General features: G+C 41.7%; 2 protein-coding genes and 1 long non-coding RNA gene across 5 annotated transcripts; 2 read left to right on the top strand and 1 right to left on the bottom strand.

The window, feature by feature from the left end:
• Window positions 1-4112: 4112 nt before the first annotated feature.
• On the top strand, window positions 4113-12787 carry LOC148903340 (cyclic AMP-responsive element-binding protein 1-like). Of its 3 annotated transcripts, none has more exons than XM_089000701.1 (8): window positions 4537-5065; window positions 6425-6512; window positions 6604-6735; window positions 6836-6936; window positions 10096-10235; window positions 10320-10502; window positions 10572-10725; window positions 10801-12778. In XM_089000701.1, the coding sequence occupies exons 2-8, from the start codon at window positions 6432-6434 to the stop codon at window positions 10943-10945; spliced, it is 936 nt and encodes a 311-aa protein (XP_088856827.1). In that variant the 5' UTR covers window positions 4537-5065; window positions 6425-6431; the 3' UTR covers window positions 10946-12778. The 3 variants fall into 3 exon arrangements, with proteins under 3 accessions (XP_088856811.1, XP_088856827.1, XP_088856819.1); XM_089000693.1 differs by having other exon boundaries at window positions 4549-5065; window positions 6604-6750; window positions 10801-12770; XM_089000685.1 differs by having other exon boundaries at window positions 4113-5065; window positions 6604-6750; window positions 10320-10725; window positions 10801-12787.
• Window positions 12788-12810: 23 nt separating this feature from the next.
• On the bottom strand, window positions 12811-13802 carry mettl21a (methyltransferase 21A, HSPA lysine). Its single transcript, XM_089000715.1, has 3 exons — window positions 13521-13802; window positions 13335-13446; window positions 12811-13252 (listed from the first exon to the last, which is right to left on the bottom strand). The coding sequence occupies exons 1-3, from the start codon at window positions 13665-13667 to the stop codon at window positions 12855-12857; spliced, it is 657 nt and encodes a 218-aa protein (XP_088856841.1). The 5' UTR covers window positions 13668-13802; the 3' UTR covers window positions 12811-12854.
• A 163-nt stretch (window positions 13803-13965) lies between these two features.
• On the top strand, window positions 13966-22202 carry LOC148903342 (uncharacterized). Its single transcript, XR_016115540.1, has 3 exons — window positions 13966-14299; window positions 17084-17245; window positions 17740-22202. It is a non-coding gene; the product is annotated as an uncharacterized LOC148903342 (long non-coding RNA).
• The last annotated feature ends 3241 nt before the right edge of the window (window positions 22203-25443 follow it).

Raw genomic sequence — 25443 nt, forward strand, 5'->3', positions numbered from 1 at the left:
TTTTTTTTAGATACACACTTTTCGCCTTACACACTCTGTCTGGGAACCAATTAAGTTCGTAAGTTGAGGTCTCACTGTACTTGTAGACCTAATTATATTGTCTTCTGTGATTGGCTTTTCCCTTCTGGGATCGGCACAGCGAATCAGTGTCCTCCATCTAACCCGGTTTTGTGCATCCTATTCTCTCACACCAGCTATCTTCATGTCCTCTTTGACAACATCCATAAACCTCCTCTTTGGGCTTCCTCTGTCTCCTGCCTTGTAGTTCAAGGCTCAGCATCCTTCTTCCGATATCGTCACTCTCTCTCCTCTGGACATGTCCAAACCATCTCAGTCTGGCCTCTCTGACTTTCTCTCGAAAGCCTCTAATATGAGTTGTCCCTCTGATGTATTCATTCCTGATCCGAACCAACCTGGTCACTCCCAAAGAAAACCTCATCATCTTCGTGTCTGCTACCTCCAGCTCTGCTTCCTGTCTTCAGTGCCACTGTCTCCAGTCCAAATATTATTGCTGGTCTCACCACTGTTTTATACTTTTCCTTTCATCCTCACTGAAACCCTTCTATCACACATCACACCTGACATTTTTCACCAGCCGTTCCAGCCTGTCTGGACATGCTTCTTCACATCTTTTCCACTCTCCATTTCTCTCCACCTTCTTTACCTCTTCTCCCTGTAGCATCACTCTTGCACTTGGATCCCTTTCATTCACACACATATATTCTGTCTTGCTGCGACTGATCTTCATTCCTCCCCTTTCCGGGGCATACCTCCATTTCTCTAGTTTCTCCCACAACTGTTCCCTGTTCTCACTACAGATCACAATGTCATTTGCAAACATCATGGTCCAAGGAAATTCTTGTCTCTACTCTTTCCCATAGTTTCATTGTATGGCTTATCAACTTTATTCCTCTGTAGTTACTACAACTCTGCACATCTCCCTTCTTAAAAATGGGCACCAGTACACTTCGTCTCCATTCTTCAGGTATCTGCTCACCATCTAAGATCTTGTTGAACAACCCAGGCTGGCATCCAGCTCAAAGTGTCCAATTCCTCCTGTCCCAAGAAAGCTGAGATGGCTCCGGCAGGTCCGTGACCCTCCTGAGGCTATGCGGTCTTTAACTTTTAGGACAGGCCCACCCATTGGGTCCTTGAGGGCATCCAGGTGTCCATGGCCATCACCTTGGAGAACCCTGGTCTAAATGATTATACAGAAAATAAGTCATTTGTGATGTAGACAATCTAAGTCATATGCAACTCAATATGGCGATGAAATATAATTATTTGAAACTCTATTTAGGAAAGTAATTATTTGCAAGTGGGGAGAACCAAGAGATAAAACCGCATTAGCCAGTCCCAGATATTTTCAAGACTGACACTTTAATACTACCAGTACTATTTTTATTTAAGTCAGAAAAGTATGAATTGTCTTCATTCTTTTTAGCACATCTAAATTTTTTATGACGGACTCGACTTCGTGACAACAGTAACACTTTTCCTTTGCAGTGTTGCAGGCGCTTGGGTTGGGGCGTGGGGTTAATTAATACTACTAACATATTTATTGTGTTTGTATATAGTATTAAAAACAGACATAACACTGCTTCTCTAGTCTGATGACTTGAAACCTTTCACAGTATTATCAGTCTTCATTAGCTGCTTGTGAAATGTGCTCACGGGACAAATTTGTTCACATCGTGCACATCTCTTGGCGTATAAGCCACTGTCTATAAAATATAGCGATGCCCCTGGGAGCAAGTATAATATTTTCCACGCTACAAGATTTAAGACTGTTTTGGATGTTGACATTATCTATTATCCATCGTGTTATTAATCCACTCAATATTGAGTTGAGAGAAGGCTCTGGCAATGGCCTGCAAAGTAAATTGGAGTCATTATTGCGATTGGACCGTGATTAAAAACACAAGAGGGAAGAAGAAAAAAGTGAAACCACAAGTGGGCCGAAGGGATAAGTGTCAGTGGGGGCTTGCTGTTGATGAGGTTTCAAGAGCTCGTTTTAAGGCAAGAGGTTTAACAGCTAAATGTAAAAGGAAAGGGGGCTATAGATTGGAGTCAGGTCACTAATCGTTTAAAGTTAAAATCCCATCTTCCTCCTATGGCATTTTTGGGGCGTCTTTGACATCATTTGCTAGGCTGTTTGTGATGTGATTTACAGCCTGCTGCAGCACTCTGGTTGCCTTGAAAATCTGATTTTCTCTTGCAGCATCAGCAAGAGGAATCTAATTTAATCACATGGCATAGTGACCATGTGATGCAGAAAAAACGTGATGAAGAGACAAACATTGAACATTGTGATTTTTGTCAAGGTTTTTGTGTCGAGGACAGACAGGAATAGAAAAAAAAAAATCCAGACTTCCTGAAAAGAAACTTGTGCAACTGTGATTGGATGGTGACCAGTTTGAGGTTTACTCTGCCAGTTGCGAAGACAGCTGAGGTAGGCTGCACTACACCTGTGACCCTGCATGGTGACAATAAGTGGTGCAAAGAATTGATGTGTGGATGGAATATACTCTGTCTATGGGTTTCTTCGGAATTTCTTGCAAATATGCCATTAGTGCTTCCTTTCGGGGTTTTTTCAAAATATAAACATCTTAGAATGAGTAAAATCAGGATCCAGACAACATACCGGTTAGTTGTCTGCCAATATTGTATAGGAAGACTGAGAAAAGAACATGAAGCACAGTACTATATATTGACCAAATCGCATAGGCAATTTACGGGAGGAATGCAGACTAGCCTGGGATGTCGTAGCTAACAGAATTGGTGGTCTTGATTAAGGGAAATCAATGTCTAATCAAGTCAGCCACATACGGCAATAGATGTAGAGGCAGCTTTGCGACAAATATTTATGACACGGACTTTGTATCTCACTTTGAATGGAAAAGTACAAAATCCTTGTAGATGCCGTATCTTGCCATGCAGGTTTTATTGCAAAGGACGGTGTTTAGGTCAGAAGTGTTAGCACCACTGGGATATTCAATCACTCGCTACGTATGTTTCACATATGTAGGTGCGGCTTGAAGAGCTGCTGTGTTGACCTCGCACATAGAGATGATGGTCATAAATTGGTTTGAAGTCTCATTTTCCCCGCAGGATTTTGACCAGCTGCCATAGCTTAGAACCCACTTTCCCCCACATGCCGAATGACAGAGATAATGAGAACATTTTATAGCCTGGGTTGATGACCAAGGAGAGGCAAGCGAATTGCAAATGCAAAAGCTGTAAATAGTAAGCACCGCATGGCTGAAATCCACTGAACCTTCCATTACAAGAGAAGATAGTGGCTTGTCTCACCTGTTTCAACTAGTCCAGCTCAGGCGAGAGAAACGTGGTATTTGCAAAAGCACAAGGCAGGTCACTGATGACCAAGACGAAGAAACTGAAAGAATTCTGATGCCATCATGTGGATGATAAGACATTTTCATCCACAATTGCTTGCTGGGGATGTGAGGAAATTTGCAGGAACGCGAGCACAGCAGGTTTGTTTTGCAGATTTTAATTGTCTAAAGAGAAAAGTCAGCCAGTTCATAGTCTCCTTTACTCTTGTTGCCCCCCAAACAACTGATATTTATTGATTTAATTTCAACACCGAATTTTCAAATTATTTGTCATAAACAAATTTTGCAATTTGTTAAAACGTGAACAATGTTAATTTTTATGAACTAGTCTGTTTAAACAGAAATAAGTAAATAACATACCAACGCCTTGTTATCTTCATGACTGCGCAATTTGCTGTGTAACATTTCATGCATTGTCATATTAAAAACAAACAAAAAGTGTAAACACAATTCTTCTGAGATGCAACATTCGTCCTGGCATTTGATATCAGCACTTTTAACAGCCTTTATTTTCCGACATGCCTATCGTTTTTCGATTGCGAAGTACACTGCAAAAGCCGCCTAGTAATCGTAGTAAAATTTGGTTCTGCATGTGATACACCGGCACCCTCTAGTGGTTTGAAAAATAAAACGATATAAAATTCAGTTTTAATTTTGTTCTTCAGCCCTAGAATATGTTCATGTACATATGTCCTGTGACTGGAAGATAAAGCATCTTCAAGCACTTTGAAGTTCTGTTTGTTATGGAATGTAGGGAAAGAGATGCCCATTTCACGGTAAGATCAGAGCATTGTCATCAAATGGTACGTATAGTTTTTGCTTCTTTCAATGTTGCTGTGCCGATGACCATTTTGTTTGGGAGTCTTTTACTGAGCGAGTTGCTTGTTCTGTAGCCACAAAGGGACATAAGTCTTCTTGTGCCGGTCCCAAGCCCGGATAAATACAGAGGGTTGTGTCAGGAAGGGCATCCGACGTAAAAGCTTGGCCAAAACAAACATGCGGATCAAACCTCTAAAGATGGAGGACACTGATTTGCTGTGGCGACCCCTTGAAGGGAAAAGCCGAAAGGAAAAGAAGACTGTAATGTTTTCAAAACTCCGTGCCATTTTATTTAACTTTCATGAGCAATAAAATTTAATCCAATAAATGGTGTTTTACATACGTATTAATTTACTGCAATATACTTTATAAGGAGGGGAATAAATGTTTTTGCCACATGGGCATGGGGTATGGTGGGTCATACAGCACCGAATACGGTTTGTGTAAGGAGCATGCGGCTGGGATTCCGGACCATCAATTTGGGAAGGCTCGCACAAGCTGCCCTCCCTATACTTTTTTCATAGTTGGCTTTTTAACACAGGTTATGGTTTCCGAATAGGGTTTCAAGTCAAGTCGTGTTTGAAGGACGCTTGTCGGAACCACTGGCGACGCTCACGAAACCGAATGCTTGAATGTCAACCATTTTATTCGAAGAGGAAGAGCGTTTCGGCCATACTCGCGGGTTTTCGGCTACTCGGCCTTCTTCGGCCCTTTCCGGACATCCGCTTGTTCATTGCCGATTCTCGCTGTCGTCGTCGCCCTCGTCCTCCTCTCGGTGTTGTTGTTCTCGGTGACGCGACGGAGGTGTAGCCTGACGCGATCTCTTACGTGTCGGTCTGAATAAAAGTGGAGCTCCGTAGACCCGGGAGTGACGAAGCGAGTCTGTATTGGTAAGAGGATACGTATCCGATCTTTGCTAGACAGTTAGATGGCTGCCCGCAACGTTTATTTGCGGTTTGTATCCGCACAAGGCCAACAAAGAAATCATGGCGGCGGCGTTGCAGAGGCTCACTAAAATGAGTCAGTGGCTGCAATGTTCGGAGAAAATCAGACTTAGATGGACACTGGGCTACATTAAAAAAAGCCACGGAGAGAAAAAAATCCTAACACCGCTGGACTAAGTCACAGAAGCAGTTTGATACATTTTAGCAAATACATTGTTTTTAATAAACACGAAGCATATAAAGTGTGTGATGTCGTTATACATTTTCCCTCGCAAATTCTTATTGGCTGCAAATTTGCAGTCATAATGACATCAAGGCACATAACATTCCTCAATCGGTTAATCTGAACACTTAACGGTTTATAATGGGAAAGCGAAGGAAACTAAACAGTTGTCTTTAAAGCAGATTTAACGTGTATACCTTCCTATTAGCTTGCTAGCATGCAAACCAAACGTTGTTGGCCAGCGGCGAGGTACTTGCAGCATTTCTGCACAGAACGAAACCAGGCAAGAAAGTAGACGGATAAGAAAACGATTTAATGGCTGGCATTATTGCTACGATTTTTACTTTGATCAAACGTGTTAAGAAAGCCACACCCTCAGTCGGGGACGCCTTACTGAAGAGGTCGCCGACCTATTTCAAATGAACACCTCCTTTTTTGAGGACTAATTAACGCGAAGAGCCACTAGTTTGATAAAACGCTTTTGAAATACCAAATGTTCCCAAATCACTTTCAATGTCGTTATTTATTAAAAGTGAACGAATTAACATGATTAGGTTATTGATTTCTCAAAATCATTAGAGGGGAAGTCAACTCAAAATGTCTGCAAAATGTTCCATGTACCCATCCCGTGTCTATAAATGGCATTCTGATAATATTGCTTTTGTGGAGATACGTACAGGTGCATTCTGCCGCTTAATTTATATTCCCCAAAAACATAATTTATCCGAATGCCATGTTTAGACTAGTGGGGGCGAAGAGAAAATGTTTAACTTTACTTGCCCTTTAAAAATAGATTTAATATCCCTATGCACCACTTAATCATTATTATTATTATTTCATAATTCTCTACTTGCACTTTGAAAGGATCGCATTTACAGGATACCTATCGAATCACCCCCACCGCCCCTCAGTGGTAAACTATTTGAAAACAGGTCCGCAGGGTACTCGTGAGATCCTCACCACATTAGTGACCCCTTTCTTGGGTAAAGCATCTCAGCTGAATGTTGGTGGTGCACCTAACACTTTTTAAGCTTTTTAAAGCTCATACTAATATATTAAAATATTTTTCTCTCAATGTGCAGATTTTAAATGACAATGGAAGCTTGTTCCGACACACAGCAAAGTGGTGAACCAGGTGTGAAGCAAGAGTCCGAGATTGACCTTTCCCAGGTAATGTCACCATGTCTCCATCTATAGTTGAAAATGTCTAATCTGCAATTGAGCTCAAAGTGACCAACTGGGTGGTTTGCCCTTGTCATAGGCCTCCATAGCATCAAGCCAGGTGTCATCCAGCAGTCCCACAGTCGCATTGGTGCAGCTGCCCAACGGCCAAACCGTCCAAGTACACGGGGTGATCCAAGCAGCCCAGCCCTCGGTTATCCAGTCCCCTCAGGTCCAAGCAGTTCAGGTCTACACCCAATACCTGCTGCTAATTTCACCAAAACATAATAGAGCATTGAAATGTAATGATAATTTGTTGTGTTTCTGCAAAGATTTCAACAGTTGCCGAGAGTGAAGACTCCCAGGAGTCAGTTGACAGCGTCACAGATTCTCAGAAGAGGAGAGAAATCCTTTCCCGAAGACCTTCGTACAGGTTTGATGTTTCTGATTATTTCTCCAAAAACCTTTCTAAATATTGTATGTTATTTTTTTGAATTCTATTAAAAATGTGAACAAAATAAAAAAAAAATGAAAATGCATTTCAATGATAACTAGCTGAAACGACATTTAATGCTTATAAATCGTACCATATGCACACTGTAATAATAATAATAATACATTTAATTTACAAGCGCCTTTCTGAACACCCAAGGACACTTTACAATAAACTGTGTACTTAACTATGTACATACTATGATTACAGTAAAATATCTTTCATATTCCATCAATCCATCCATTTTCGAGACCGCTTTATCCTCAGTTCATCTTTGGAAATTCATTTAAGACACAATCTGTTGGGGTTGCTTTTATTTTCATTTGTATTTTTTTTTCCATTTTTGGTATTAGCTGGAAAGAGGACAGTCTTTTGAGAGTCGTAGTCCTGTTAATGTCACCTTGCAGTAGGCAAGAAAAAAATGTCATCAGATCATGTCACACCTCACCGATATGTTTTATGTTTTACCTGGCATGTAGACGGTGCCTCCACTGACCTTTGTCATACTGATATTTACTGCGAGGTAACAAGTGATTTGCTTTTTTGGTTCTCATCTGACAAAGATATCGACAGGACATAAAAAAATAATGCAGGACTTTGTACAACTAGGTTTCATACTTTTTTAATTTGTTCATTTTCCGAGCCGCCTTATCTTCACTAGGCTAGCCAGCGGTTGGAGCCTATCCCAGCTGTCTTCGGGTAGTAGGCAGGGGACACCCTAAACCAGTTCCCAGACAATTGCAGGGTTGACAGAAACAAATAACCATTCACGCTCACACCTAGGTGGAATTTGGAGTGTCCAATAAGCCTGACAAGCAGGTTTTTGGTATGTGGCAAGAAACAGGAGCACCCGTAGAAACCCCACGCAAGCATGGGGAGAACATGCAAACTCCAGACAGGAAGGCCACAGCTGTAATTTAACCCGATACCTCTGCCCTGTAAAGTCAACGTGCTAACCGATCAACCACTGGGCCGCCCAGGTTTCGTACCTCTCAGCTTTAATTCAAATCAGGGGTGTTCACATGTCTCACATTGCAAAATAGTTCGCTGCTGATTTGAAATATTTTCTTGCAATATATCTTACACCAGTATATATTTTGTGGCGCCTTCAGACGTATAAAGCTGCTTACTAAAGAGAAGCGCATTAGCCCCTGTGCAGCCCCCCTTGCGTTCACACAGCAGTTTCTGCAGTAGTGAAACACAATTGGAATAATATGGAAATAAAATATACTATTGTGGAAAGCATACTTAATTTTCCCCGAGTTGTTTGTGACATGGAAAAACCACGGTTTATACTTCTCCAGACAAATCAACAGCGTGGTCTGTCAAACAGCGAAAAAGTTTGAGGGAGAGGAAGGAAAGATAGCACAAATACAACAGAGCATGAAATACCGTTAGTAATCACCTCTTCTCATTCGTAACGAGTCTACCCCTGCAACGTAGCGTTCACATGTCCCATTTTATATTGGTGCTACCCAATGCAAATGTGGAGTAAATGCAAACATGCATTTACTCCGGGTAAATTTTTAAACTGCCTCCTGAGCAGGGTTAAATGTTCTCCAAATTTAGTTGTTTTCAGGGGCTACACCGTTTTAACTGTTCGTCTGAACGCTCTAAAGGGGCAGCACCAGTGCTTCAACGAAGTAAAAGTTGCACACCGCTCTTTACCTCAGAAGCTGGGAATGGATCAAAAAAGAGTAACTTTTGACTTCAGATTTTACATTGCACTTTGAAATTCAGTATCTTCAAACTGTTTTATGGGAACTGTATTTGATTTGTGGGTGGAAGGATTTTTTTGTAGAATTTATCTTACACAAGTCTTGTTTTTTTAATGTATTTTTTTTTACATTGGACAAATGACACGATGAAAAAAGGAAGCAAATTAAGAAAATCTAAACTAAAGCCAAGCTGTTTTTGATGGAACTAAAACACGAATTAAAAAAATACACACACAAATTAATAGTAACTCCATTTAAAAGAAAAATAGATCAAGATGAAATAAAAATAACCTGTTTGCAATTCAAATTCCAAAACTATAATACCCTGCTAGTCTGGCATTACTATATCAAGATATATGCATATTTTAAATATTTATATTGTGTATAAATATATTCAATATTGAAGAAGTGAAGTCCACAATATGTCAAAGTCGAAGTCAGCTTTATTGTCAAATATGCTAATATGCATGACCTACAGCACAGATGAAATTACTGTCCTCTTGGACCCAGCATGCAAGGCACTTATGACTTTAATAAACATAATAAACATGAAAACGCCAATTTGCCGGGAGAGGGGAGCCGCTGCGTGTTCACGCGCCACCATCTTGGGAAAAATAAAAAAAACAAATATGACATATGTATATATATTTTTTTAATGAAAGTTGAATAAACAAAAAGTTATTTCGATTTTCATCGTTTGATTGAATAAATTATGTTTTCATCATACTTGTTTGCTATAATTTTGTGCAGTTAGAGTCGATAAAAACTGCAAGTCAAATTGGTTTATTGTTTACCAAATTGACTAATTGATGTAGATGACTGAATTATTTCATATTGCTAGATGGTTCCTTTGCGTCCTGGTGGTAGACTGGTTAGTTTGTCGGTCTTACAGTGCAGAGGATTTGATTCTGGCTGGGGCTTTCCTGTGTGGGCTTTGCTTGTTCTCCCCGGGCCCGTGTGGGGTTTCTCTGTGTCCTCCAGTTTACTCCCACACTCCAAAAAGATGCATGGAAGGCTGATTGAACACTCCAAATTGACCCTTGGTGTGAGTGTGAGAGTGACTGTTGTTTGTCTTCGTGTGCCCTGCGATTGGCTGGTAACCGGTTCAGGGTTGCCCAAAGACAGCTGGGATAGGCTCCGGCACCCCCCTAGACCTTGGTGAGGATGAGCTGATCAGACCAAAAAAAACAACGTTGCCTTCATTTTACCATAAGACGAACTTATAAACCCAAAACACGTATGTGTAACACAGTTTATTGTAATGCAGAGTAAACGAGTCCTTGTTTGTTACAAAACAAACGAGACATATTAAATCGCAATTGCAATATTGAGGCATGGGGAGAAATGTGTTTGTAATTTTTTTAAATGTTTTTCTCTTCAGGAAAATTTTAAACGACTTATCATCAGACGCTCCAGCAGTTCCTTGCATCGAGGAAGAAAAGTCAGAAGACGACTCTGCCCCCGCTATCACCACCGTCACCATGCCCACGCCCATTTACCAAACAAGCAGCGGACAATACAGTATGTTCATTGTCCATTGCCAGCTTGTAGATGTGGTTTTCGAAGAAATGTTAAAGATGTGTCACGATTATCTCCCCTCTGCAGTCGCCATCACACAAGGAGGGGCCATCCAGTTGGCCAATAATGGGACAGATGGCGTTCAGGGTCTGCAAGCACTCACCATGGCCAATGCTGCCACAGGCCAACCAGGTGCCACCATCCTACAATACGCCCAGACCAGTGATGGTCAGCAGATCCTATTGCCCAGCAACCAGGTAGTTGTACAAGGTGAGAAAAGATGGCAAACACACTTCCTCGGGCATTTCTCTCTTTTACCATTTACCTCCAACCCTTCAGCCGCCTCCGGAGATGTTCAGGCCTATCAAATCCGCACAGCACCATCCAGCGCTATCACTCCTGGGGTCGTCATGGCAACCTCACCCGCATTATGTACAGGGACGGGAACAGAGGAAGTCACGCGCAAAAGAGAGGTGCGCCTTATGAAAAACAGGTATGTTGCTGACAATCCTGCACAACAGTCCCACAATCGAAGGCCATTTTTAAGACCGTTGGCCCTCTCATTCAGGGAGGCTGCCCGTGAGTGTCGCAGGAAGAAGAAGGAGTATGTCAAGTGTTTGGAGAATCGGGTCGCCGTGCTGGAGAACCAGAACAAAACCCTTATTGAGGAACTTAAAGCCCTCAAAGACTTGTACTGCCATAAATCTGAATAGGTGCACTATTATTCGCCGGCATGGACCCGCCCATGTACAGAGACTCAGCAAAGAGCCATGCATATGGATGCCACTCTACCTTTTCTAATCTTTTGGCTTTCTTAAAAAAGAAAAAAAACAGAAACACACACACACAACAGCAAGAAATTCATGTGGCCCAGTAGACAAAGTTTACTGGCAGTACTAAGTTAGCATTCTGTTCACTTGACATCGTCATGAGTGGATTTGTCCTGGGAGGGGCGCTCATAAATGAAGTGACCAAAGGAATAGATTCTGTCACTGAGTCTTGAATGGGAGACGGAGCTGCAAGATGTCATTGGCACAAATGATGGAACAGTTACCGCCCGTGACCCCCCACACCTCCAACTCAGTCAACCTGTATTGTTTCAGTGATTGGATGGTGTACCTGAATTTGCATCACAGATTTAATCTTAGTTGTGCTTCTGATCTCCTTCTGGGCTGCTTATTGCCATCTCCCTCTTTTTTGGCTTACCTTGCCTTGCTACATGAACAAAAATGCATACCGTTCAGGTTTTTGTGTTTAATGCAGCAGAAAATACCAGCAATCTCAAATTTTCTTTTTTTTTTATTGCCGTTTTGTCTCGAACCTTGATGCAGGGTCATTATTTTTTGTTTTTGGGTTGTAATTTTTTATGGATCTGCACATTTTTTAAAGAAAAGGATTTCCACACGTGTTTGCAATATAAATGGTCATTTTTTTTAGACCTTGAATGAGAAGAGATTCATTAAATGGAGAGAACGAATAATTGACACACGGTGTGCGTATGACCCACCTAGTATGACATGTTTTTTTTGTATTGTGGCTTTTATTCTAATCATTTATGATGTCATTTTCTGAAAATAAAAACCAAAAATAATGAGCCCTGCTTACAGCTTATGCAATAGATACATCACCGCAGGCAGCCTGTGAGGATGTGTTTTAACTTATCTGTCTGATGAGGAAATTTGAGAACTTCAAAAATAGTAAAATGAGGTTGGATACAGTATGCACTTTTCCTTGCTAAAACAATCCAGATATACAGGTATGTCCGAAAAATCCCAGCCCTAGTGTCCGAGCTGAAGCTTCAAATCCAAATGACAAGTTTCCCCCCTTGAAGTAGTCGTTCAGTCTGTCACACACTTTCAAGTTCTTTGCATGTCTTGAAGGATTTTCCAGGATGCTCTGCGTTTTTTTAATCACTGGCATCTTGAGTGACACAAGTCTTCAAAAACAGACCTCCTTTTTGAACCTTTGTGCTTGGGAGACAGAAATAAAACCAGGTGTTAGGAAAATTCCATCCAATGCAGGAAGATTCTTGTGGCATTGGCTCCATTGTGTAAATGCCCATTGTCAAGAAGAAGAAGCAGCAGCCGTAATGAGCTGTTCTCCCACAATTATTACTTCTCACGCACTGAGTTCAAGATAGCGTCATAGGATCGTTTTGCAAATGTGTTGGTTGATCGTCTGGTCTACTTTAAGGGGGAAAACTTGAGACCTTGTATTCAATATTTGAGTAGAAGGCACTGCAGCAATGTAAGCAGTGATTGTTGACAAAATATTTGGGATGTCATTTTTTCTTAAAGATCATGTCATATCTGAATTCAATCAAGTGTGTTGCACATCGCATTTGACTGTTGGTCAAACATTCTGCAAAAGGATTGTAAAGTGCACCCAACCCAAAGAAATTTTGATCATGATGGGATACCCTATTTCCCCTTTAGGCATTGTGTATAATAAGACTGTTATATTTCACGTGGCTTTTCATTTATTTTGTTAATGTCCGTACCAACTTGTACAATACATTATGTTGGAGCTGTTACATTTTGGCTTCTGTTAGTAAAAAAATGTTTTTGAGAAGCATGGATTTACAAAGAATACATTTATTTCAAGAGTGTCTTTAGAAAGAAATCACAAATCCTTCCTGGGCAGTTGTTTTCCAGCTTTGTAAATATGAATGTCCCTATTTTTATCATAGTAAACCTCCTCGACAGTAAACTGCTCCCTCAACATTTTCAAAAAATTGGTATCTCGTTCATAGCGTATCCTGCACGCCAGCAGCACTACAGCATCGTCCGCACACAGGTGCTGAAGTGTCTGTATCAGTGGCACAAATGTGTCCTCCAGGTAAACAATGTCTGCTCCCAAGACGAGATTGAAGCCTCCAGCTGGGAAGCGGGCAAGGCCCTCACCCCAAGACAGCTCAGACACCGCCACAGATTCCCAAAGGTCAGAGGGCAGGTTGTATTTAACATTGCTCGAAAGAAAGTCCAGAGCACACCCCCTGTCAGTGATGGTCACTTTGGCACCTGAGGAGACAATCAACTCGCAATCGATTTTAAGTGTGCAAACTGCAAAGGCATTTCCAGGCACACCATTAGTGCAAGTTACCCAGTAGAGCTGCAACGATGCCCACCAATCCAGTGCCTGCCCCCAGCTCAATGGACACCTTTCCTTTGAGATCGACGTGGCCCAGCTCCAAGTACATGCTCAAGACAACAGCCTGCAACACGTGTCGGTGTAAATTCATGCACATTGTTTTAAGTGCAATCATGCTCAATTCATAACTTAACCGACCGCGTCCCATACAACCGCTGCCACGCCAAGCGTCCTCCAATCCTGAGTTATGACGATATCTTGGCTGGCAAAATGAAAACGTGCCGATGAATTCTGAAGTTTGGAAAGGGCAGGTACCACATTCTCTACATACGGAACAAGGGCCATAATGTAATCTAACCATTAAACGATTACATATAAACAACAAACATTTTACGCTATTTCCTTCTACATTTTTCACTTCCGCTGAAGGTAATTCATGGCGACCCTTGCAACGCTATCGCCCTCTTTTGGTGGCTATTCAGCACGAGCTCACGGGATACGTTGACAGTAATTTTTCAACCTGACAAACTTGTAAAACTAAACTGTCTGATTACATTTATTTATAAACGTCAAGGCCACTGTCGCCCCTCACAGATATACAAATCATTAGCACACATTTAAATTGTGATATTTTCCACTCTTGATCGTTATTGTGAATGGAAACCAAATTCTTGTCATATAATAAAACAGAGGAATGTAAATGAACATTCCGAATAGATTTACAGATATTGTACAAAGTTATGTTTATTTATAAGGCGCTGAGAAATACAATGTTTATCGTATTATTATGATCACGTAAATCAATGATTATTTTGAAAAAACAATTTCCGGATATGACGTTGAGGCCGTTGCCCGTGGATAATAGTCGTCTCGTAAATTGTAATCAACCAGAGTATGTTAGTTGCAGTGAGTTTTAAATGTTCCTGAATGTATGTGATGCAAGTTAGTAGTGCACAAAAGTCTGACCACAACTCTATGTGAGCAACCGTTTCGTAGCAATTATTTCAACCTGTCCAACAAATACAGTTACTGTAATTGGCTTGGGCAAAAAAATTCAAAACCAATTTATTGGAAAACTTAATGAGACTCGTGTGTCAGGCAAGACCTTAAAGGACAACCGATGCCCTCGGACAAGACTCGCGCTGAATATTCATGAAGTCTTGTTTTCGAGTTAATGACGATCCCCACGTGACATCACGTTTGTAACGCTCGTGGCCGAGAAAGCTACACACAATGCATTTCGCGGTACCTTGTTTGGTCTGAAAACTTGATCCGAGTTGATGGCGAAATTAGAAGGAAAACATAAATAACGAGATGGTGAATCGTTGTGTGTTGCACCAAGACAACTATTTGATATTCGCTGACACAAATTCCCAGCAGACAAATCAGCCCATTTCCAACGGAGCTTGGGTGCCATCTTCTGCATTTTCCGCCTCAAAATGACCCGGAAGGACTTCTTTAATCGATTGAAAAAAATAATGCTATCCTCTTCAGAACTATTTGAATCCTATTCATAACTAGATGAGTAACAAGAAAGCATCTTCTCCGAATCTGAAGCCATTGTTTTGATTCTCTAGCAAGGCAAGACATCTTGGCGTTACGTCATGAACTGGGGGCGGGACTTTCCGAAAATCCCCAATTTGCATCTCATTTTTTTGCCGTTTTAGCACACTTTTAGTCATTTTTATTGGTGTTTTGCATTTGACTAAAAATATCAGCCTGCGTGTTTTGGGTATTTTAGATGCTATAAAACGTTTTTCTGATGTCAGTTAGGAAACCAAAAAAATGGTGTCGGTTGTCCTTTAAAGCAGAGGTACCCAACCCGACCGGTACCGGTCCGTGGGTCATTTGGTACCGGGCCGCGGAGAAAAAAATAAATAATTTACATAAAATGAAAAATTACCAAGGGCGGCCTGGTAGTCGAGTGGTTAGCACACCGGCTTCACAGTGCAGAGGTCGCCGGTTCGCGTCCCGGTCCGGCCTCCCTGTGTGGAGTTTGCATGTTCTCCCCGCGTGGGTCTTCTCTAGGTCCTCCGGTTTCCTCCCACACTCTAAAAACATGCATGGCAGGCAGATTGACCACTCCAAATTGTCCCTAGGTGTGAGTGTGAGAGTGACTGTTGTATGTCTTCGTGTGCCCTGCGATCAGTGATGTGCGGTGAGGTTCATGGCTGGTGAGGCACTGACGTCATCATAGTCAGATTTACAAACATAACAAAACTCTACAGAGTAGTTTATTCACCATTTGATTGGCAACAGTTAACGTATTTTGTTTAAAATTTCATGTCAGCATTCTTTATGTATACAAACTGTAGCATAGAAAAAAATAATTACAAAAAAACGTTTTTATCGTGTTACCTTTAGTCCATGCGCCACTCCTTCTGAAGAAAGGCATCGATAACTTCTTTGTACAAGCCTTCCTTATCTTTCTTCAGTTTTAAAAGTCTCTCCGTCTCAACGGAGATCACTGCCAGTGAAGAAAGTCGTCCTTGATCAGTCCTGTTCCGACTGTATGTTTTCAGTGCTGAGAATGACAATCTCGTCTACTTCTACAGCAACAAATGGGGCTGCACCGATCTCCTTTTTAATGTCATTTCTAATGACATCACCAACTGCTTCAATTAAATCGTTCTGTATTCTGTTTCACAGGCTAGAAAATATAGTGGATGTCCCAAAATGACTCGCTAGCTGGTCATCTTTCTGAGCGAAAGCATGTAATAGTTCAACATAGTTGCCACGATTAGCAGAGCCTTTACTTTCATCATTTCCACAAAATGCCAGCTATTGTTTGGCAAGGAAGCAGGTGGCATTGATGAGATCTTTTAAAATCTCCCGGTTCTCCTTTACCTTAGCATTGTGGATGCTGATGTTGAGTCTTCGCTCATTTTTGATGAGGCTCCGTTGTAAATTTTTCAGGTCGCAATATCCCATTTGAGTCCAGACATTGTCACAAGTTGAGAACAGAAGGCAGGAAAAGCAGAAAAGGCGGTTTCTTGCTGGACATCCACACAGCCAGCCTTTTCGTGTGTACCAGTCCGCCTGAAAAGAGCGAGTATTGTGTCCCGTTGTCTGAAGCAAACCTTTTAGCTCCGGTGTTGGTCTTCCTTTAATTATTGCCTCCTGCTTCGATTGAAAGTCCAGTTTAGAAAATTCTTTCAATTTAGATATGTAATCCTCCATTCTGAAAGTGAGGCCAAGCAACACGAAAAAATTACTGCAGGGTTGCACTTTACTTGTTAACTGTTTACTGTAGCTTTCTGTCTCTAATTCTATTATTCTGCAGACGTGGAGTCGGAAGTATCTCTGGAATCACAAGCGCCCCCTGTCATGAGGCGGGAGAACTGTTTGCCTCACCTACGCACAGCGTTTTGATAAAAATAAAACAATAAACACTGTAGTACAGTGTTTATAATGTACAATAACTCTACATTATATACACCAGCTAAACTGTAGAAATTTAGTTCATATACTAAACGTGTTTGAACGCTTTAATAGCGATATGCAGAAGGACAGCAATGCGGTCTCACTGCAGAGCAAGCCAGCACAGTAAGCATAGTGATTGCGCAATCCATGGTGAGGATCAGCCGGCGGGTGCCTCACTGCTCGTCTCTAATTAGTATTTGAACGGTAAATGTGAAAATTCAGCGATTTTGAAAAAAATCCTAAAACGGTGAAGTTAAATGGACAAGAACTTTAAAGTACAAATCACTAAATACATATAACTGTTTAATTTATTTTTTCATTTGATATTTCCATGACAGCTTTCCATGATGACAGGTGAGGCACTGCCTCCCCTGCCTCCACTGACTGCACGTCACTGCCTGCGATTGGCTGGCAACCAATTCAGGGTGTCCCCCGCCTCGTGCCCGAAGACAGCTGAGATAGGCTCCAGCAACCCACGCGACCCTAATGAGGAATAAGCGGTACGGAAAATGAGATGAGAGATGAGAGAAAAATTACCAGATTACATCCGTCTATGATTTACTCTTCACGCAAACGTCTTATTTTGTTGTATTCATCCGCCGGTCCGTGAAAATATTGTCTGACATTAAACCAGTCTGTGGTGCAAAAAAAAAAGGTTGGGGACCACTGCTTTAAAGAATGGCGAATCAGTATGTTTGCAGATAGGAATACGTATTTACTGTTGTTGTTGATGATGATGGTAACATACAGTAAAGTCTCGTTATATCGATATCGGTTATATCGATAGTACTGCTTATTACGATACTATTTCTATGAACTCAAGGAGAAAATTACATGCCCACAGGATCGGATATATCGATAGTCCGGTTATATCGATATTTTTTCCGACTCCCAAGAATATCGATATAACGAGACTTTACTGTATTTTCATTGTAAAAAAAATCACACCTAAGGTGTAATGATATGAGCAAATCGTATTTGCATGTTCTACTAGTGATGCCTGGCTTTAGATCAAAGGAGCATGCGCGCTGCTGCAAGTCAGTCTGATGAGAGCCTACGAGAGCCACACATGTGAATTGCCTTCTCCCTCCAACCAACACAGCCGTCCTAATAAAGAACCTCAACTCTATCCAGAAGTTGTATCATTTACCGAACCCGCTTACACGAAGCAACACATGGTGTCAGAATTGGTCTGGAAGACAAGAGGACGATAAAAGGACTTGGAACGAAAGATTCCACGGAGGAAAGACATTGAGCACAACCCACGGCAGAAAACGGCAGAAATGGAAGCTTTACGTCCACCCACAGCTCTGCAGCTAACAGGTAACGTGGCTGAAAATTGGAAGAGATTTAAGCAACGTTTTGAACTGTATTTGTTTGCAATTGGAGCTGATGAAAGCCATTCAAAGATGAAAGCATCCATGTTTTTGCACGTTGTGGGAGAGGAAGCTCTAGAGGTCTACAATAACTTCACATTTGATGCTGAGGATGACAAGATGAAGCTGTCAAAAATAATGGAAAAGTTTGAAGCTTACTGCATTCCGAAACGCAATGTGACGTTTGAAAGGCACAGATTCTTCACATGTGTACAGACAGTTGGAGAAACTATTGACCAATATGCAAATGAGCTGAGAAACAGATCAAAGACATGTGAGTTCGGTGGATTAACAGAATCACTGAATAGTGTGTGGCATTACAGATAATAAACTGAGAGAAAGGCTACTCAGAGAATCAGATCTGGACCTGGAAAAAGCCTTAGCACTGTGTAGAGCCGCTGAGACTGTTAAATCACAGGCTAAAGAGTTGCTAAATGATTCTAGCTGCAACGTGGATGCAGTGGAAAGAAATGCACACAGATTCAACAAAAACAAGACTGCTGAGATCAAAGCAAGAGTGAGAAAACCCAACAAAAATAGGATACTCAAACAAAAATCTTGTACTCGTTGTGGTACGCAACATCCCCCAAAGCAATGTCCAGCATATGGGAAAATATGTAAAAACTGCGACAAAGCAAATCACTATGCTCGTTGCTGCAGGAACCAAGACATGAAAGGCAAAGTAGATGCAGTAGATGATCATTATGAAGTGGAGGAACTTTATGTGAATGCTGTAAAAGATGAAAGAGAAGAAAGAGATTGGATCACTACACTGAAAGTGAACAACATTCATCTAAAATTCAAATTGGATACTGGAGCCAATGTGAATGTCATTTCAGAGACTGATTTCATGAAGATCAGGCCGAGACCAAAAATACATAAAGCAAATATGAAAGTAACAGCTTATGCGGGTTCAGTCATACCAATGAAAGGAAAATGCATTGTGAATGTGACACATAAAGGCCAATTACATAAGCTATCTTTCATCATAGTTCCAAGGGATGTGCAGGGTCTACTAGGATTGTCGGCATGTGAGAGACTACACCTAGTGAAGAGAGTTTTTGTTGTGGATAGACAAAAAGAGACAGCATATGATCAACTGATGGAGCAGTACAAAGACTTGTTTCAAGGGTTAGGCTGCCTACCAGGAGAACACACAATCAGAGTGGACAAAAGTGTGCCACCAGTCATACATCCATGCAGGAAAGTCCCGTTTGCTCTTCAAAAGCAACTAAAATCAGAATTGGACAACATGGAGAACAAACATGTAATAAAGAAAATTGATTAGCCGACTGACTGGGTCAGTTCCCTTGTTGTCGTGGACAAAAAGAATGGAAAACTCAGAATATGCCTGGATCCCAGAGATCTAAACAGAGCCATCAAGAGAGAACACTTCAAGCTACCTACTCGTGAAGAGATTATGGCACAGTTTTCAAAGGCAAAGTATTTCAGCAAGCTAGATGCTTCTTCAGGATTTTGGCAAATGAAGCTGGATGAGCCAAGTTCCAAACTATGTACTTTCAACACTCCGTTTGGAAGATACAGATTCCTAAGACTACCTTTTGGAATTGCTTCAGCTCCTGAAGTTTATCACAAAACAATCAACATGATATATGAGCACTTGGAAGGAGTTGATACCTCGATGGATGACATCATCATTTGGGGTGCCACCAGAGTTCAACATGACGAGAGACTGAAAGCTGTGCTAGAAGCAACAAGAAAAGCAAACCTGAAGCTGAATAAAGAGAAATGTCAGCTAGGTACAACAGAATTGACATTTCTGGGAGATATCCTAAGCAGTGAAGGTATCAGACCAGACCCACGAAAAGTGTCTGCTATAGAAAACATGCCAAGGCCACAATGCAAAAAAAGATGTGCAACGGTTTAATGGGATGATCACTTTCATGGGAAAATTTATACCCAACCTGTCAGAAAAGATGGCCCCACTGAGACAACTAACTGAGAAGAAGATAGAATGGCAATGGAATCATGAGCATGAAAGGGCATGGAATGAACTGAGGAAGCTGCTCACAGAGGAACCAGTACTGAAATTCTATGATCCAGAAAAACCAATCAAAATATCATCGGATGCATCACAGAGTGGGCTTGGTGCAGTACTTCTACAAAAACATGAAGGCTGGCAACCCGTAGCATATGCATCGCGTTCGATGAAGGATCCGGAAACACGTTATGCACAAATTGAAAAAGAACTGCTCAGCATTACGTATGCCTGTGAGAGATTTCATCAATTTGTGTCAGGACAAGAAATCAGCGTGGAGACTGATCACAAGCCCTTAATAGCATTGTTTCAAAAGCCACTAAATGACTGTCCACTCCGTATACAGCGAATGATGATCAGGCTACAACGTTACTCACTGAAGGTCGCATACACCCCTGGAAAACTGATGTATACAGCTGACACTCTATCCAGAGCTGTTGACCCGAAGGAGCACTCGAAGGCTAAACTGGATGAAGAAGTCGAAGCTTACGTACACATGATCACCAGTGCATTGCCAGTTGCAGATGCAAAGATGGAGATTATACGGATGGAAACAAACAAGGATGAGACACTGAAACAATTGAAACAAATCATCAAAAATGGATGGCCCGAAGTGAAACAAAATTGTTCACCAGACGCAGCAGAATATTGGAACTACAGGATGGAGTTATCTGTAGTGGATGACATCATATACAAAGGCAGTAAGATTGTCATTCCAAAGACTTTGAGAAGTGAAATGCTCAAAAAGATCCATGAAGGACATCTTGGAATTGAAAAGTGCAAGAAAAGAGCACGACAACTGATGTTCTGGCCTAGAATGAATCAAGACATCACAGATCAAGTGTCGAGATGTACAATTTGCCTCAAATATCAAGCAAATCAACCGGCAGAGCCACTACACCCACACCAAGCACCAGAAAGACCATACCAGAAGGTGGGTGCTGACCTGTTTTCGTGTCAAGGTAAAGATTATCTTTTGGTCACAGACTACTACTCCCTGTATCCAGAAGTTTGCAGACTGCAAGCTACAACAGCAGAAGCAGTGATAACATGCATGAAGGCCATATTTGCTAGAAACGGGATTGCAAACCAAGTGTTTTCTGATAACGGTCCACAATTCGCCAATGAGAAGTTCAGAAAATTTGCAAAGGAGTGGGACTTTAAACACATAACCTCAAGTCCACATTTTCCACAATCCAATGGCTTGGTGGAAAGTTCTGTCAAGACTGTGAAAAGACTGATGTACAAGGCAACAGACAGTGGAACGGATTTCTACCAGAGCTTGCTGGTGTATCGCACAACGCCGCTCGAGTGTGGTATGTCCCCGGCCCAGCTACTCATGGGACGCGTGCTGAGGTCCAACTTACCAATCCCGGAAAACCTGCTGAAGACAAAGGAAGGGGAGAAAGTGAGGAAGATCAAAGAACAACAGAAACAAAAACAAAAGTTCTACCATGACAGAGGAACACGGAACCTACCTGAACTACACACCGGTGACCAAGTACGGTACAAAGACAAAACAGACACATGGTCACAGAAAGGAACTGTTCTGCGTCAGGTCCAACCAAGGTCATACAACATTCAGACAGAGGAAGGTGCTGTTTTAAGAAGAAACCGCCGAGATCTTCTCAAAGAACCAACCATAGCAAGTCAACGAACAGAGACTGTTGTAACACCTCTAAATCCAGGACATGCTATCCGAAAATCCTCAAGGAAAGTGATACCACCTGAGAGACTGATTGAAACCATTTAACATGTTTTTCTAAGTGATCATGGTGAAAAAAATGATGTGAATGTTTCATGTGAATGTTTCATTTATTGTTGCAAAAGTTAGAAATACTTTATTCAAGTTTAAGGTTGCTAATTACTGACATAATTAAATTCATTACATTTGTTAAAAGTAAAGAATTCCATTAAGAAAGGGAGATGTAATGATATGAGCAAATCGTATTTGCATGTTCTACTAGTGATGCCTGGCTTTAGATCAAAGGAGCATGCGCGCTGCTGCAAGTCAGTCTGATGAGAGCCTACGAGAGCCACACATGTGAATTGCCTTCTCCCTCCAACCAACACAGCCGTCCTAATAAAGAACCTCAACTCTATCCAGAAGTTGTATCATTTACCGAACCCGCTTACACGAAGCAACACATAATCACACCTAAGGAAGTGCTGTAATTCAATTTTCACTCCGCAATATACAGTAAAGTCTCGTTATATCGATATTCAAGGGAGTCCGAAAAAACATCGATATAACCGGGACTATCGATTAATCACACCTAAGGAAGTGCTGTAATTCAATTTTCACTCCGCAATATACAGTAAAGTCTCGTTATATCGATATTCAAGGGAGTCCGAAAAAACATCGATATAACCGGGACTATCGATATATCCGACCCTGTTTGCATGTAATTTTCTCCGTGCGTGCATAGAAATAGTAGCGATATAACCGGGACTATCGATATCCGATATCGCTATAACGAGACTTTACTGTATTTCGCTGCGCCGACAACACGCATTTGGTCAAGGCAGAAGAGGGGAGTGAATATCTTCAACAAACATTGGCAGCAGTGTGGAGCGAAAAATGCCCACCTCCTCGCCACACAAAATATAAAAATAAACAAAAGAAGTTGACTTTGGCTTCTGAGAGGTATGTGAAGGCTATAGTTTGACAGTCGTGTAACGTATGCTATCTGGAATTGCTCACTGCAAAATCCGAGCGTCAAGATCGCCACACCTGCTTCATCCAACGCATCCTCGTTTCATTCATTCATTCATTCATTCATTCATTCATTCATTCATTCATTCATTCATTCGTTCGTTCCTTCGTTCGTTTATGCCAGTCGTTCCAGAATTGCATGCCGTGTTCACGTCCACGGGGAGGCAGTACTGCAACGTCTGCAGTCAGTGATCTTATATTGTCGTTCGACATCCTCGTCAAGTACAGCCTGTGTGTGGGGTTAAAAAAAACGTCAGATATCTGTGTTGCCTCAGTTTCACGTATACAGCTGCAAATGCTTTGTTGTAAGATCTTACATCTAAGTATGTCTGATTTCTTAATCCTGCATTCCAGTAAACTAATCAGGGCTATGGATTGGATTTGCCTTTATTAGTTTCGCAGTGGAGAAATTTACATTTCACAGCAGCAAAGTTATGAAAGGAATGAAAGTAGAAAAACAAAATACATGAGCTGCTGGAAAGGCAGCCACTCTCGCGGTGCCGTCTTGAAGTCAAAAGAGCAAAAAAAAAACTAACAAATAACATGACAACACAAAGATACAGAGTCATTCATTCTGAAGCACTTTCTGTACCCTCTTTGTTACACAAAGCAGTTCCATATGAAAGAGGAGAGGATCAAAGCGTCTCTTCACCGGTGGATCAGGGACATCATGGTGGAATGTGCACGTCGACTACAAGCTAAATGTTGAAAGCAAACACGCAGCTGTAGCATCCATTGACGAAGTGATTGTCTCACATCTCCTGTCCCACATAAATCCACTTTAATTCCAAGCCGCGACAGTTCCACATAAGCATTGGCGCTCCTTCTTATCGCGGGCTCCTCAAGCCATGTATCCATCCAGCCGCAGATTGTCCAACAGCACCGACCTTCCGCTGAACAAAGCGGGGCTGTGAAGATGCTGCCCATTACAGGCGCAAAAAAGCACAATGGCCCCTGTGGTGTCCAGTGATGACAATCGAATGGCACCGACATTCCTCATATTCAAAAACAGTACTGGCATATTCATGCTGCCAAAAAGGCGCAACCGCTCAGCACAGTCTCCTCCTTAATGAATGTCGTGGTCAAAAATGCTGAAAAACAATCCGTATCCATTCCACACGACGCACAACAACACAAAGTGACAAAAGAAAACACAAAACAATACAAAAAAAAACAAACAAAAAAAGCAAGTCTCATGAGAGCACTTGCTGACGGCTGCCTACTCGGGCGCCATCTTCGACTCCTAAAATGCAAAAGGAACAAACTTCTTCATTATGCAAACAAGGTCAAAGCACATTCTTTCTGTTCCTGACCGGTGACTGGAGCAAAAAAGAACTTGCAGAAATATTCAGCACTTACAATGCCTTCTATATTATATGAGATATATTCACGGGCCAGCCGAGATGACCATGTACTGCATGTGTGGCGACACAGGTGCGCACCGCTGCTTGGATGTGAATCTCAGCCTGACACATTTCCCACGCTCGGACTGCGGGACAGCAGCAGAGAATATCTCAGACGCAGAAGCACATGTCACTCTCAGAGACCTGCTCAGCATCGGACAGAGTTTCACAGCACGACTTGCTCGACTCCACGCCACGATCAAGCGCTGCGAGACATCTGCGTCACTTCCCTGGGAGATTTGACAACCACGATTCAACAAATAAAGAGATTTGACAAACTCTTTACATGTACCAATGGCAATGTCCATGCTGCGGGGTCATACGACAAGGGTACACCATGTGATATGAAATCTATATCTGTGTGTTTGGTTTTCCCTGTAGAACTCAAAAGTGCCAGTGTGGCTTGATTAATTTCTTGGCATCATGGGATTTGACTGAACTCATCAAGCTGCCCCAACAGCACCTGGGGGAGTTTCAGCATGTACCCTCTGCTCAGGTCACACTTCACAGAGAAGGTGCGAGTTGTACTGTACACTTGTCAGGCTTCACAGCAGGAGCTATGTTACGCCTGATTAGTCACACTGATAGACCGTACATTCATTCCGCGCCAGTGCCACAAAAGTAAAAACAAATCAAACATCATATCCAACAGCCCACCGCACAAACAAATAACTTACCAGGTTAAGTGCAGCATAATTATGAATTTATACAGTGATATCATGGAGTCCCTACTTGATAAATTTGAAACACAGTGTTCTATCCATATTATAAATAGTAACTTAAAGGACAACCGACGTCTCCGGACAAGTTGTGTCCATAATTTGTAAAATGGCTTCAAATGACTTCTACTGAGCGTATTTGAAAAAGATTCCACAGCATATAGCTATATTTTACGTTTTCAGACTCGCACTGAAAATTCAGGAAGTCTTGTTTTTGAGTTGGTGACGAGTCCGTACATGACGTCACTAAAGGAACGCCCCCTGACCGAAAAAAAGACACATTGTAGCCATAGAAATAGATAGGTTTAGAAGTGGCGTAGAGACGAGGTTGATGGCAAACCCGGAAGTTACGGCACGAGTTGTAGCGTCCATAGTAACGTGGCTTGGTTTGGCATAGAAATAAGATAGTTTTGAGCGTATTTAGGTCTATTTAACGTATGGATGCTGTAAAACGGAACAACAGTTGGGGGCCGCAATCTTTTGCT

The sequence above is a fragment of the Hippocampus bargibanti genome, linkage group LG01 (genome assembly GCF_051943395.1).
Source record: "Hippocampus bargibanti isolate YZ-2025 linkage group LG01, ASM5194339v1, whole genome shotgun sequence".
In the NCBI taxonomy this organism is placed as follows: Eukaryota; Metazoa; Chordata; class Actinopteri; order Syngnathiformes; family Syngnathidae; genus Hippocampus; species Hippocampus bargibanti.

What these genes read in the sequence shown, in the direction of transcription:
- mettl21a (XM_089000715.1), bottom strand. Translation starts at nt 13,667, where the DNA reads ATGGCCCTTGTTCCGTATGTAGAGAATGTGGTACCTGCCCTTTCCAAA. An exon ending in CAGCGGTTGTATGGGACGCG is followed by an intron (nt 13,447 to 13,520) that starts GTCGGTTAAGTT and finishes CACGTGTTGCAG; the next exon opens with GCTGTTGTCTTGAGCATGTA. An exon ending in CATCGTTGCAGCTCTACTGG is followed by an intron (nt 13,253 to 13,334) that starts GTAACTTGCACT and finishes TTGTCTCCTCAG; the next exon opens with GTGCCAAAGTGACCATCACT.
- LOC148903340 (XM_089000685.1), top strand. Translation starts at nt 6,432, where the DNA reads ATGACAATGGAAGCTTGTTCCGACACACAGCAAAGTGGTGAACCAGGT. An exon ending in CTCAGGTCCAAGCAGTTCAG is followed by an intron (nt 6,751 to 6,835) that starts GTCTACACCCAA and finishes GTTTCTGCAAAG; the next exon opens with ATTTCAACAGTTGCCGAGAG. An exon ending in GTGCGCCTTATGAAAAACAG is followed by an intron (nt 10,726 to 10,800) that starts GTATGTTGCTGA and finishes CCTCTCATTCAG; the next exon opens with GGAGGCTGCCCGTGAGTGTC.